At 43.6% G+C, this 15,211-nt stretch overlaps 1 protein-coding gene across 6 annotated transcripts in view; it reads right to left on the bottom strand.

The window, feature by feature from the left end:
• Nucleotides 1-15,211, bottom strand: part of GGACT (gamma-glutamylamine cyclotransferase) — a 49,340-nt gene that overhangs the window by 17,288 nt on the left and 16,841 nt on the right. Inside the window, exon 1 of one of the 6 annotated variants that reach the window (XM_073894343.1) lies at nucleotides 13,119-13,209. The exons of 4 other annotated variants lie outside the window; for them this stretch is intronic. Coding sequence is in view for 1 of the 2 variants with exons in the window: in XM_025874781.2 (XP_025730566.1) it covers nucleotides 2,531-2,535 (5 nt within the window). In the remaining variant the exon portion in view is untranslated. Of the gene's footprint in view, nucleotides 1-2,530; nucleotides 2,579-13,118; nucleotides 13,210-15,211 lie in introns of those variants that run through there. One more of the 6 variants, XM_025874781.2, reaches the window with a different exon arrangement.

Here is a 15,211-nt window from a genome sequence, read left to right as displayed (position 1 = left end):
ATGACTATCTGTCAGTGTACCATCTAACAGGTTTTGTTTTTCAGAAACATTTTAAGGCTATATTAACAAAGTGGTTTTTATTCAACTGTTCTGCTTTCTTAGGTGAGAAATGGGGAACTTGGAAATACAACTTAAATTTAAGTCTGAAGCAACACAAAAGCACTATTACAAAATGTCAGAGAAAGCCATTCCTTTTTAGGTGGCTTGCTAACTATTCTAGAAAGAAGAGAACACACACCTATTTAAACAACTCTTAGATAACCACCTTAGAAGTCAGGCCTACCCAAAAGTGAATAAAATTGTTTCAAATGCAGGTGAGGGTTCCTGGCTAGGCCTGAGCCCACACTCCCTATACTTAATACAGTATTTCATAGCTCTGGAGGAACAAGCCTCCCAGAAGCGGCACTGGACAGAGAGCTGAGAAATCAGAGGTCAAAGCCAAGCTCGGCCAACTGTCAGGGGGACCCGCCTCACCCAGCCAAATGGGGCAAGGCCGCAGCGGTTGGTAGTGAGAGACGCGGGTATCCCGGGCTTGGCTGCCCTGGGACCCAGGATCCACGGGACAGCGAATCACAGGCTTCTTCCCGTGATGTGGGACAGAATGAATTAGCAAAAAGACTCTGAAAGATGACCACCAAATACAACTACAAAGCTCCGGAACACCATCTGTGCTACAAAAGGAACCCTGAGCGTTACCCAGAAACCACCAGCACATGTGGCTCCCCCACTGGTTTGTCTGGTGCTAACCAGGACTGTGCTCCCACCCCAGGGCTCCCCTGATGGTTGGCGCTGCCAGCGCACTGGGAATCAGCAGTAATCCAAACTCCCATTTCCAGTGCGCTCTAGAATTCAGGATTCAATTCATTTGGTAACAGATTTACCTTCAGAACTACCTTTAGCTAAGAATATGGTTAAAACCAGTTTAAATTCTCTGCAAAGTTGCTGGTTACCTGGACGTGGTCTGATAGGCAAGAAAGAGGAAGGCAAATCAGAGGGGAGCTAACTCCTGTAGGTGCGCCAAAGAATGACCCCCATGTCCACACGTGACACATGGATCTCTATTTTTTAACAGTTTTTAAAAAGAAATAAGCTTTTAAAAAAATAAAAGCACAGAAAATTAAGCCGAATGGGGTTTTTGATTAAATTACCTGTCCCCTCAATTAAAACAGTTGAGAGAACAGCTAAAACAATTCCAAGAAAGAAGTGGGGGAGGAGTGAAGGCTGTGTTACTAAACATGCTTTTAAATACATCAAGTGGGTCCGCTTACTCACACCCCTGTGAGTCCCAAACACACAGCTGCTCAGTTTGCTGACAGCAGCTAGAATTCTTCGGGTCCAAAACTACTAGAAAAACATGTTGTGTTGGAATGACTGGGGTTTCAAGGGAACTGGATGCACTGAACTAACTGAATCCAACCCTTTCATATACGAAACCCCCACCAGAATTTTTTTCTTTTTAAATGCCACTTTAAAGGCCACATTACCACTAAGATCAGTGGACAGAAACCAGCAGCTTTGAGGCCGAACACACCATTCTTCCTCAGGATTCATGACACCTTGGCCTCTCTAGTATTCAGGGGTGGATCCCAGGACCATAATATTACTAAAAAGCACAATTTGGTCTATACTTGGCTTTTAAAAAGCCCTTAAAAGCTAACACAGAGTCTATTCCGGGAAGAGCAAAATCCAGTGAGAATCTAAAAATCCCTCGTTGCTACTTTGTGGTTATCAGAGAATAGATACTGCTGTATTCAGTTTAAACAATTTTTCAAACACTTCAAAAACAACAGAACAATAGCTTTGTTTTCCATTACTGCATTTTTTTTTAAGGTTTATAAATGTTCTTTCAGATAAACAGAAGGACTCAGGGAAGCTACCACTGTGTTTACTTAAGCATTTTCCTAATCAAATAGCCCAAGAATTTTAGTTTTCTGTCTGTAGGAACTTTTTCCTTGCCCAAAGTGACTTTCATATATATATAAAACCCAAGAAACATGTCGTATATATGAACAACAAAGACAAGAAAATAAGGTCTCTCTCCTCTCCACCCTCCCCTACCCTGGGACAGCCTGTGGTCAAGCGGCAGCAGGAAGAACCGGCTCCTTCCCCCCGGAGCTGAAGGAGCAGATGTCAATCTGGTATCTCAGGAGTCTCCCCAAAAAGAGGAAGCAAGCAGTAACCCCACTTCCTAAGGCCATGCTTCACAAACCACAAACGAAGGGTTACTGAGAGTCCTAGTTGAAGTAGCTGTGCAGCCCTCTACCAGTCTCGTGAATGGGCCCCCAGCCAGGACCCCTGGGCCCTGCTGTCCAGCGTGACCATGGTGCGGAGGCAGCGGGGGAGGGGCAGGGCCCCACTGGGCCACAGTGGCCCAAAGGAGCTGATGCTTCAAAATTCATGCCAACTTGGCACTATATTACTGTAACAATGACTGCAACTATTTCTGAGTTAAGGAATTTCTCTCTCCCTCCCACCCTCCCACTGTTCCCATCTTGGAATAAAGACAGTACTTCAGAGAGCTGGTCCCTACCTCATGGACGGAGCAAGACTGATGCAGCCCAGGCAGACTACACCTCCTCCCCGGGTGCTAAGCAGTGGCGATACATTAAAAGATGATGCTAGGACACACTGTGGGGAGGCCAATGAGACCTGCCTGGGGAAGCAGGGCAATCATGTGTCCTGAAGGAGAGTGACTATCTGAACAGCAGAATCTTTGAGGAGAAATAGGGAAGAGGTGGGCACAAGTCAGGGGATGGCTAGGGGACAAAAAGGTGGTCTGAGCAGGGGGAGAGTAGCCTGGGCATGCCTGGGGGCCAGAGCATAAGAGTGAGGCCAGGACCGCAGGGGAAGAGGCAAAGGAGGGAGGCTGGGCCCGGGTTACTAGAGCCCCAGCTTCCAGCCCTATGTGATGGGGGCAACTAAAGGTATTAAGCCTAGGAGGTGACACGGTAAGATTTCTGTCTTAAAACATTATCTAATACAACCCCACGGAAGACTGCTCAGCATGTACGGAAGCTGGGCCTGTGCCTGCCCAGCGATCCCGCCACTCCACTCCAGACAGATGCTCCACAGCAATGTCAACACAAGTGCACCAAAAAGTGACAGGCAGACTCTGATCAGCACCGTTTGTAACAGCTCAGAAGTAGATAGTACCCAGAAGTCCATCACCAGTAGAACGGGCTAGTAAAGAGTGGTACACTGTGCAGAACCAGTGGGGACAAATGGACAATGACCGTGAGTAGTGCTGAGCGACAGAAGTCAGGGAGCAATAGTACATCCTGTGCAACCGTGTGTATATGAACATGAATAACAGCCAGATTCATCTCTGCTGCTGGATGTCAGCACAGTGCTTACCACTGAGGAAAGACATGAGGACACCTGATCTAGATGCTGCTGACATGGTGTGTTCCTATTAGGAAATCCATCACACTACATGATTTCCACACTTTCCTGATGCGTTACACTTTCATAAAAGTGCATTGCAGGGGTACCTGGGTGGCTCAGTTGGTTAAGCTTCTTGATTTCAGCTCAGGTTACAATCTCAGGGTATGAGACTGAGCCCTGTGTCAGGCTCCATAGTCAGACCGACTTAACCGACTGAGCCACCCAGGCGCCCCGGTGCATTACATTTTTAAGACACATATAGTAACAGAGTAGAGGACAGATTTCTAGGAAATAGGAGAAGAAGAAAAAATTATGCCTAAAGGTTGCAGAAGGAGGGAATAATAAAGATCAGGGCAGAAAGAGAAGTCAAAAAAAATAGAAAACAAATGAAACTAAGAGCTGGATTTTTTTTTTAAGATAAAATTGATAAAACTTCAGCTAGACTAAAAAAAAAAGATTCAAGTAAATAACATCAGAAATAAAAGAGGAGACATTACAATTGATACCACGGAAATGCAGAGGATCACAGAAGACTACTATGGATAGTTATATGCCAACAAATTGGATAACCTACAAGAAACTGACAGATTCCTAGAAACATACAACTTATCAAGAGAGAATGACAAAGAAATAGAATATATGAACCAATAACAAATAAGGTGATTGAATCAGCAATCAAAAACCTCCAACAAAGAAAAGTCCAGGACCATATATGGCTTTATTGAATTCTATCAAACATTTAAAGATGAATTAATGCCAATCCTTCTCAAACTCAGCCAAAAAATTGAAGAGATAGGAACACTCCCAAACTCATTTTACAAGCCTAGCATTACCCTGATACCAAAGCTAAAAAACACCACCACAAGAAGACAATGGACTCATATTCCTGATGAATATAGGTGCAAAAACTCTTAACAAAATATTAGCAAATGGAATGCAACAGCACATTAAAAGGATCACATGCTATAATCAAGTGGGATTAATCCCTGGGATGCAAGGATGGTTCGACCCACACAAATCAACAGCTATGATATACCACATTAATAAGATGAAAGGTAAAACCAGATGATCATCTCCATAGGAGGCAGAAAAAGCATTTGACAAAATATCCTTTCATGATAAAAACTCTCAATAAACTGGGTACAGAGGAACATACCTCAACATAATAAAGGTCATATATGACAAACCCACAGCTGACATCATACTCAACAGTGAAAAACTGAAAGCTTTTCCTCTAAGATCAGGAACAAGACAAGGATGCCCCCTCTCACTAGTCTCATTCAACATACTAGTAGAAGTCCTGGCCAGAGGAATCAGGAAAATGAAGAAATAAAAGGCAACCATATTGGAAAGGAAGAAGTAAAACTGTCTTTGTTTGCAAATTATATAATCTTATATGTAGAAAATCCTAAAGAATCTTTCAAAACACTGTTAAAACTAATCAAGAAGTTTAGTTAAGCTGCAGGATACAAAAATCAACAAACAGAAATTGACTGTATTCTATACAATAGTGACAAAATATCTGAAAAAGAAATTAAGAAAACAATCCCAGTCACAAAAGCACCAAAAACAATAAAATACCTAGGAATAAATTTAACCAAGGAGGTAAAAGATCAGTACACTGAAAACCATAATACCTTGATGAGAAAAATGGAAGACACGAATAAATGGGAAGATACCCATGTTCATGGATCGGAAGAATTAATATTGTTAAAATGTCCATTTACCCAAAGCTATGTATAGATTCAGTGCGACCCCTATCAAAATCCCAACAGCATTTTTCACAGAAATATAAAAGACAATCCTAGAACTTATACGGAACCACAAAAGTCCCCAAATAGACAAAGTCATCCTGAGAAAGATGAACAAAGCTGGAGGCATCACCATCATGCTTCCTGATTTAAAACTATACTAGAAAGCTATAGTAATTAAAACAGTATGATAGTGGCATAAAAACAGACACATGGACAATGGAACAGAATTGAGAGCCCAGAAATAAACCCCGGCACACGGTCAACTAATATTGGACATGGAGCCAGGAATACACAATGGGAAAAGGACAGTTTCTTCAATGAATGGTGTCAGGAAAACTGAGCAGCCACATGCAGAAAAATAAAATTGAATGCTCATTTTACACAACAAAATTAACTTGAAGTGGATTAGAGATTTAAAATAAGACCTGAAACTTAAATTCCTACAAGAAAACACAGGGGGAAAGCTCCTTGACGTTGGTCTTGGCAGCAAGTTTTTAGATGTGACACCAAAAGCACAAGTAACAAAAACAAAAATTGGTGCGACTACATTAAACTAAAGAGCTTCTGTACAGCAAAAGAAACAACAATGAAAATGCAACCTACTGAATGGAGCAAAATATTTGCAAACCATATATGTGATAGAGGGTTAATATCCAAAATATATTTGAAAAAAACTCATACAACTCAATAATGAAAAAAACAAAAACAATCTAATTAAAACATGGGTAGAGGAACTGAACAGACATTTTTCCAAAGACATACAAATGGCCAGCAGGTACATGAAAAGGTGCTCAACATTGGGGAAATGCAAATCTAAACCACAATGTGGTATCACCTCCCACCATTTAGAATGATTATCACCAAAAAGATGAGCTAACAAAGGTTGGCAAGGACACAGAGAAAAGGCAACCTTTGTACACTGTTGATGGGAATATAAATTGGTACAGTCATTATGGAAAACAGTATGGCTAAATCATGTTTGGTCACAGAAAAATTAAAAACAAAACTACCATATCATCCAGTACTCCCTCTTACAGGTATATATCTAAAGAGATATCTGTACTCTCATGTTCATTGCCCTATTTACAACAGCCGAGATATGGAAACAACCTAAATGTCTGTCAACAGATGAATGGATAAAGAAGATGTGTGTGTGTGTGCGTGTGTGCGTGTGTGCGTGTGTGTGTGTGTGTGATATGTGGAATACTATTCAGCCATGAAAAAGAAGGAAATCCTGCTCTATGTAACAACACGGATGGACCTTGAGGGCATTATGCTGAAAGAAAGAAGTCAGAGATAGACAAATACCTTATGTTATTACTTATATGTGGACTGTAAGAAAGCCAAACTTGCAGAAACAAAGTGTAGCACAGTAATTACCAGGTGCTGGGGCTGGGGGAAATGGGGAGATGTTGGTCAAAGGGTACAAACTTCCAGTTAGAAGATGAACACATTCTGGGAATCTAATGCACAGCATTGTGAATACTGTGTACAACACTGTATTATATACTGGACAGTTAAGAGAATAGATCTTAAATGTCACCATAAAAAAGAAATGATAGGGGCACCTGGCTGGCTCAGTTGGTAGAGCATGCGACTCTTGATCTCAGGGTTCTGAGTCCAAGCCCCATGATCAGCGTAGCAATTACTTAAATAAAACTGTAAAAAAAAGAAATGATTTGGGATGCCTGGGTGGCTCAGTCCGTTAAGTGTCTACCTTCGGCTCAGGTCATGATCCCAGGGTCCTGGAATCAAGTCCCACATCGGGCTCCCTACTCAGCTGGGAGCCTGCTTCTCCCTCTGCCTGCCACTCCCCCTGCTTGTGCTCTCTCTCTCTCAAATAAATAAGATCTTAAAAAAAAAAATGATAAACATGTGACACGATAGAGGTATTAGCTGACACTATGGTGGTAATCATATCGCAATATATAAATGTAACAGACCAACACACTGTATGCCTTAAACTCATACAACAATTACATCTCAACAAAGCTGGAAAAAAATCAATGGAATATTCTTTTTGGAGTAATGGAAATGTAGAATTAGACAGTAGTGATGGTTGCGCTACCTTGTGATTATACTAAAAACGACTGAATCATGCACTTTGATATGGTGAATTTTACGGCATGTGAATTACATCTCAATAAAAAATAACTGGTTAAAAAAAATCAGTGGAACAGAATAGAGAGCCTAGAAGTAGACCCACACTTTGATAAAGGTACCAAGGTCATTCAAGAATGGACAGTCTTTAAAACAAATAGTGTTGGATAACAGGATACCTGTATGCAAACAAAACAAAACAAAACAAAAAAAACCTCTTATCTCACTCCATATGCTTAAATTAACTCAAAATGTATACAACTGTAAAGACTAAAATTCTAGAAGAAAAGCTTTTAACAGGACACAAAAAGTACAAATAATAAACAGAGAACATGGATAAGTCGGACTTCATCAAAATCAAAATCTTCTGCTCTCAAAAGGCTCTGATGATTAAATGGAAAGGCAAATTCAGCTTGGGAAACTATCTCCAAAACACACACAGGTAGACCTTGGAGATATGGCAGGTTCGATTCCAAAGCACTGCAATTCACAACAAAGAAAGTCAAATGAAATTTTTGGTTTCCCAAGCATATAAAAGTTATGTTTACACTATACTATAGTCTATGAAGTGTGCAATAGCATTATGAATAAAAAACCATACGTACCTTAAAAATCCTTCATTACTAAAAAATGCTAACCATCTGAGCTTTCAGTGAATTGTAATCACTGATCATAGATAACAAATACAGTTCACCCTTGAACAACATGGGTTTGAACTGCATGCATGGGTCCATTTATATGTAAGTTCTTTCTGATAAATACAGTCCTGTAAATGCTTTTTCTCTTCCTTATGATTTTCTTAATAACATTTTCTTTTCTCTAACTTACTTTGTTGCAAGAATACAGCATGTAATACATATAACATACAAAATACATGTTAATCACCTGTTTATGTTATCAGTAAGCCTTCTGATAACAGTAAGCTATGAGTAGTTAAAAGTCACATGCAGATTTTGGGCTGTGCAGGACTGTGCGGGGGGGGGGGCGGTTGGCATCCCTAACCCCTGCTTTATTCAGCTGTTTAATATTAATGGAAAAGCTTGAAGTATTGCAAGAGGTACCAGAATGTGACACACAGACATGAAGGGAGCAAATGCTCCTGGAAAAATGGCTCTGAAAGACTTGCTTGGCACAGGGTGCCACAAACTGATTTGTTAAAAAAAAAAATATGCAGTATCTGCAAAGTGCAATAAAGTGATGTGCAATAAAAGTGTACGCCTATATGTATCTGATAAATTACTCACGTCCAGAATATACAGCATGAGCAGGGGTTGGAGCAGAGGCAGTGGAACAGAGGCAGAGGGAGAAGCAGGCCTCCCATGGAGCAAGGAGCCCAACATGGGGCTCGATCCCAGGACCCTGGGATCATGACCTGAGCCGAAGGCAGACGCTTAACTGACTGAGCCACCCAGGCGCCCCTACAAAGAACTCTTAAAACTCAGGAGGAAGAAAAACAATCCAATTAAAAATGGGCAAAAGATTGAAACACTTTACTAATGATACATGAATCTCATAAGCACATGAAAAGATGCTTACTGTCATTGGTCATTAGGGAAAGGCAAAAACTATAATGAGATACCATCACAGAACGGATAAAATTGAAAAGACTACTAACATGAAGTGTTAGCAAAGATGTAGGGCAACTGAAACCCTTATACATTGCTTTCAGAAAAGAGTGCAGCAACTCCGGAAAACAATCTTTTAAAAATTATACATATATTTACCACACAGCCAGCAATCTCACCCTTGGGAATATGCCCCAGGTAAATAATTTCACATACCTACATGAAGACCTGTACGTGAATGTCCATAGCAGTTCTGTTCACGGTAGGCAATAGCTGGAAACCACCCAAATGTCCATCAACTTGAGAATGCGTTACAACATTGAGGAATATAGGTGTAATAATACGGATAAATCTCAGTTGCATACGCTGAGTGAAAGAGGCCAGATGCAAAAGACTAGATGCTATCTGATGAACGTCTACTGACATTTTGGAAAAAACAAATCACAGGGACAGAAAATAGGAGTGGCTGCTCGGGCCGGGGGTAGGACTGAAAGTTGACTGCAAAGGGGCGGGGGTAACTTTATGGGTTGATGAACATGTTCTGTGTCTGACTATGGTGGTGAGTACATGAGTATATACATTTGAAAAACTTCACTGAACTTTAAAAAAAAGTTATGGAACCTCAAATATTAAAATAGGTGAATTTCACCTCACATAAATCAGTAAAGCCAATTTATTTTTTAAAGACTGGCCAAACATCAATATTTGTACAAAGTGCTTTTATCTATGATTATACTTGCTTTTTTTTTTTAAGATTTATTTTTAATTTTTTTTTTATTTTTAAGCAACCTCTTCACCCAACGTGGGGCTCAAGCTTACAACCCCGAGGTCAAAAGTCACATGCTCTCTTGATTGAGCCAGCCAGGCGCCCCTGTACTTGTCTTCTTTATTTTTTAAAAGATTTATTAATTTATTAGAGAGAGAGGGAGGGCACACGGGGGTAGGCACAGAAGAAGGGGAGGGAGAGTTTTAAACAGACTCTGCGCTGAGGGCAGACCCTGACGCGGGGCTTGATCTCACGACCCTGAGACCATGACCTGAGCGGAAACCAAGAGTCGGATGCTAAGCTGGACAAGCCACCCAGGCGCCCCTGTACTTGCTTTTCTGTAATAGGTTAAGACTCCATAAATGTTAGGCCTTATATTTACCAAACTGATTTATCCATTCCTCTCTGTTCCAATTTCAATAAAGATGGCTGAGAAATCTCTTTATTTTCTCTTTTTCTTAGCTTTTACCCAGGGCAGCTTAACTCAAGTCTATATCCAAAAACAAGGCAGGATTGCCCCCAGTTCAAGTTCCAGAGCCCTCACCAGGATGACCCATTTCCTGGCTGGGTGAAAAACCCCTTCCTCAGCCAGGCCCTTGCAAAGCTTTCATAAGGACACGGAGCACCTGGTTCGGGCTCAGACACACAATGCCTGTTTGACAAATGCCTGTTTCTACTGTTTTCACCTAATAACAACCGTCCCCCCCCACACACACCCATCATCACTTGACCTCATTCTATGCCTTTGATTGCCTGGGGTTTTTTGTTATAGACATTTCCATTTCTTCACATAATCTTTGTTTTCCTAGACTCTTGTCCAAGTTGTGTGTGTGTGTGTGCGCGCGCGTGTGCGCGTGCGTGCGTGCGCGCCTGGGACACAGCGTCCTACAACACAGTGCAGATGTTTTCTGAAGCACTAGGGTATGTGAGCTAACAACACTGATACAGATGTGGGGAAACTCTTTGCTATCCAGAATGTCTCTGACAGCTGCACTGGGGTGGGAGGCTGCACTCCCCACCCCATCTCTTCCAGGGCTTACAACGATGCGGTCATTTGATCACCACAGGCCCCCAGACCACCCAACAGTCACACACTGTCTCATCTGCCCAGTCCCAAGGAACACCTCCTTTCTCCCTGACTCTGCACCCATATGTAAGCTCTTGGCTGTACTCACCTGTCTCATTAAACATTAATATTCCTGGAACATTTTAAATTCTGTTTCTGTATTTCAAGTTACATTTCTTATTAACTTGCCATTAATGATCTAAACCTCCTTGAGCTCACCATTAATTATCTAAACTTCCCTGAACTCTGTTTTATATTTCTTTTGGTTCTCATTTTCTCATATAAGCAAAATTTCCATATTAGTTACAAACTGCCCCAGAGAGTTGCTTATTCCTGATTGTTACCTTTTGCTCCATTACTCCCATTTCTGACCCCATTGTAGAGCTTGTCTTGCCAGTGAGGGCTCTTTTGAGATATGGTGCCTACTTCAAAATGTGATTTTCAGAGGCCAAACATTCTCCAAGTGGTCCCCTTTTGCTATCTCCAGAATAAAAACAAATCTGCAGTAAACATTCCCTTACTTAGAACTCAGCGATGCTGCTTACTGGGGGTGCTTTTCACACTTTTACCCAGGGCCCCGAGATGGGCAGAAGCGCTGCCCGTTGTGGGACCGGCTTCAATCAGACAAGCCTGGGCAGTGACACTGGAAATGACCGAGCCTCTGAGCCTCAGTCTCCTTCTCTGTCCAGTCACACAGTAGCACTTCACGGAGGTAGGGTGGGTGCCCCCCACCCGAGATAACACAAGTGAAGCACCCAGCATGGAGCCCCATGCATAGAGGTACCCAACAAACGAGAGTCAGTTGAGGCCATTATAACAAAAATACCACAGACTGGGTGACTTATAAACAACACACACTTACTCCTCTCGGTTCCGGAGGCTATCAGAAGTCCGAGATGAGGCTACGGCAGATTGCGTGTCTGGGGGGCCACTCTCTGGCTCAAGGGTCGCAGCTTCCCACTCTGGCCTCCCACGTGAGAGGGCCGGGGGAGGGGCCGGGGGGGCTCTCCGGGGTCTCCTTGAAAGGGCACCAATCTCATCATGGGGGTTCCACACTCATGACCCAATCACCTCCCAAAGGAGGTTAGGATTTCAACATATGGATTTTGGGGGCACACATTCAGACCATAGCAGAGTTACTTTCTAGGAAATAGACAAATAGAAAAATACTAATTCTGCTCAAAAGATCACTCTCCAGAGTCACCCTGCTCCGAGTAGGTACTGGAAACAGAGGCTTATTGCCTGGGGTCCTCTCCCAAGTTGTGTGATGTAGTCGGATTCAAAAGGACTGGATTCGGGGCAGCCCTTGGGGGACCTCACTTAGCCTCACAGGGAGGAAACACCCATTTTGCCTACCTCACCGTCTCTGCCATAATGCTCAAATTACTGGATGCCCACGGAAGCACTGTGAAATTTTATTTTTCCATAAAATGACCAGCCCTGCCCACCCCCTGTGCAGTCCTCCAGCCGCATACACTTGACATAAGTACTCTAGATATTCTATTCAACTAAGTTCAGGGGAGGCTGACATCTTGATTTCCATTCTCACACATACACTTCAGTTTTGCAAGAAAAGCAGTATTTCTTTGAATGCTCACCAGCCTCTCCAAACCTGGTGTGACTAATAATCACAGCCAGCACTTCTACCACACACAGAGCCAGGTGTACTTCCAAGCACTTGACATATCTTAGCTGATTTAATCCTTACGGAAACCTATGAAGTAGGCTCCTTCCCTTCCATTCCGCCTACGAAGGAGTGGAGACAGAGGGTGCAGCTGAACAGTGCTGACCTGACCAAAGTCACGCCCCTGTAAATAGCAGAGTTGGTCTGACTCCAGGGTTCAAGCCCTTACCCACCTCCAAACAGCTACAGTCCCCGCCAGAACTGTCCCTTCCAGGAGCCCCAGCCCCCATCTTCACCCTGAGGGGGGCTCAGGGGCTCCAGGTGGCTCTCGGGACAGCCCTGTGTCCTGTCCGGCTGTTTGCTCTCCCACCCTGTAATTATAGCCTGAACCCCGCCAACCTGTCCTGCTGCTGTTCCCTGAACCCTCCCCGGCTTCCCCCTAATCCTAATCTTCTATGACTACCTGAACCACCACATGTATACCTTCCTGGCCAGATCCAACCCATCCCTAAAATCTCAGCTCAGATCCTGCCTCCGTCCCAAAGCCTTCTCTGCATCTGAGAGCACTGGTCACATTCTGCCCTACGTTCTGGTTATTTTCTCTCTTACTAAATTCCTGAAGGACAAGTGACACATTTTTAACTTGTTCCCCATAACACATCATGTGTGGAGAAAATGAATGAGTACATTTGCCTGGTCCTGGGAACTCTCAATTGGCCAATTCTTTTCTCTATTTTGATCAGAAAGAAATGACAACAAAACAATTTCCAAGCAGGTATTTAGTTTAAAACTGTCTTCTCTGACAACTACAGTTACAAGGATCATTAGTTCATTGGAGAAACACGTATTGTGTACTTACTGCAGATGGAGGACACAAAGTGATCACTCAGCTGCCTGTCCTGGGTCTGGACAGTGGCACAGTGCTTGGCATCTGGATACCCAGAGCTTGCTGACGCTGTGAGGACAGACATGAGCTATGCCCTCAAGCTTAAAGTCTAGAAGAAAGGTGGGGCAGGTGCTCAGAGAACTCTACAGTGGAAAGTGGCATAAAAACTAAGTTGTAAACAAGATATACTGATTGTTATGGGCTGAATTGTGCCCCCCTTACCAATTTCATAGGTTAAAACCCTAAGCCCCCGCACTGCAGAATGTGGCTGTATTGGAAGACAGGGTCTTTAACGAGGCCACTGAGTTGTAATGAGGTCTTCTGGCTGAGCCTCCTTAATCCAGTCTGACTAGTGTCCTTAGAAGAAGAGGAAAGCTGGACCCACAGACAGCAGGGACGCTGGAGCTGAGGAGCGGCCTCGTGAGGAAACTAGGAGAGGGCTGCCGTCTGGCAGCCCAGGAAGGCGCCCTCAGGAGAAACCAGCCCTGCCCTGGACTCCCACCTCCATACACTCTGTGGCTTGAGCCCCCATAGGACACAATGTGGGCAAACCCGGAACACATCCTAAGTGAAGGAAGCTAGACCTAAGGTCACACGGCGCTGGATTCCAGGATATGAAATACCAGGGCAGGTCAATCATCCACAGACATGTGGTTGCCAGGGGCTGCAGGGAGTGAGGGTTGGGAAGTGAGTGCACGGACATGGGAGTTTTCTTTCAGGGTGATGAAAATGTTCCGGAACTAGACGGAGGTGGTCGTACATCATTATGAAAGTGCTGAGTATCACTGAATTCTTCACTTTAAAAATAGTGAATTTTATGTTATGTGAATTTCACTTCAATAAAAACTCTAAATTAGGGGCACCTGGGTGGCTCAGTCGTTAAGCATCTGCCTTTGGCTCAGGTCATGGTCCCAGGGTCCTGGGATCGAGCCCCGCATCGGGCTCCCTGCTCCAAGGGAAGCCAACTTCTCCCTCTCCCACTCCCCCTGCTTGGGTTCCCTCTTGCTGTCTCTGTCAAAAAAACAGATAAAATCTTTTAAGAAAAAGAACAACTCTAGGGCGCCTGGGTGGCTCAGTTGGCTAAGCGACTGCCTTCGGCTCAGGTCATGATCCTGGAGTCCTTGAATCGAGTCCCGCATCGGGCTCCCTGCTCAGCAGGGAGACTGCTTCTCCCTCTGACCCTCCCCCATCTCATGTGCTTTCTCTCTCTCTCAAATAAATAAATAAAATCTTTAAAAAACAACAACTCTAAATTAAAATCTTTTAAAAAGATACACATACAATATACTATTAGAATATAATGTGTTGAGTGACCAGGTGACAGTGTCTGTACAGAAAGGGAGAGATGAATTCTGCTCTTTGTGTGATTTGGACGGGAACTGACCCTGAAGGGAGGGCAAAGGTCATCCTGGAGAGGAAATAGGAGGGTGGGAGGGGTGGCAGTCCCAGCAGGAGATGGGCGGGACCTGCCCCCCAGGAGGGTGGGGCTGGCAGGAGCCCAGAACAGGGCCTGTCGGGGAGGGGAGGATGGATGGGGGGAAGCCCGGGGTCTGCAGAGCCAACTCGGCTGAGCTCCTGAAAGACGGGGGATGTTTTACCATATCTGTTTCTGGGCTCCTTCCCCAGAGAGTTTAATTTAGTAAGTCTGAAGTTGGGAACAGGAACCTGTATTTATAATAAAATACAACATTTTAGTTTTTTTAAATTTTTTTAAAGATTTTACTTATTCATTTGAGACAGAGAGAGAGAGAGAGAGAGAGAGCACAAGCAGGGGGAGCGGAAGAGGGAGAAGCAGGCTCCCCGCTGAGCAGGGAGCCCGACGTGGGGCTCAACGTGGGGCTCGACCCCAGGGCCCTGGGATCATGACCTGAACTGAAGGCAGATGCTTAACCGACTGAGCCACCCAGGTGCCCCTAAAATACAACATTTTCAAAAGCTCTCTAGTGATTAATCTTTTGGGAAACTATTAATTTCTCAGTGAGTCTTTCCCATTTAGGGAAGGGTCTTTCAGGTTCCCCCCCCAGCTTTATTGAAGTATAGTTGACAAATTAAAACTGTGCATATTT

This window comes from Callorhinus ursinus, unplaced genomic scaffold (genome assembly GCF_003265705.2).
Source record: "Callorhinus ursinus isolate GAN/ISIS: 27379988/994484 unplaced genomic scaffold, GSC_fseal_2.0 scaffold7, whole genome shotgun sequence".
In the NCBI taxonomy this organism is placed as follows: Eukaryota; Metazoa; Chordata; class Mammalia; order Carnivora; family Otariidae; genus Callorhinus; species Callorhinus ursinus.
Note: the sequence above shows the minus strand (reverse complement) of the source record. Positions and strands in the feature narration are given on the sequence as shown.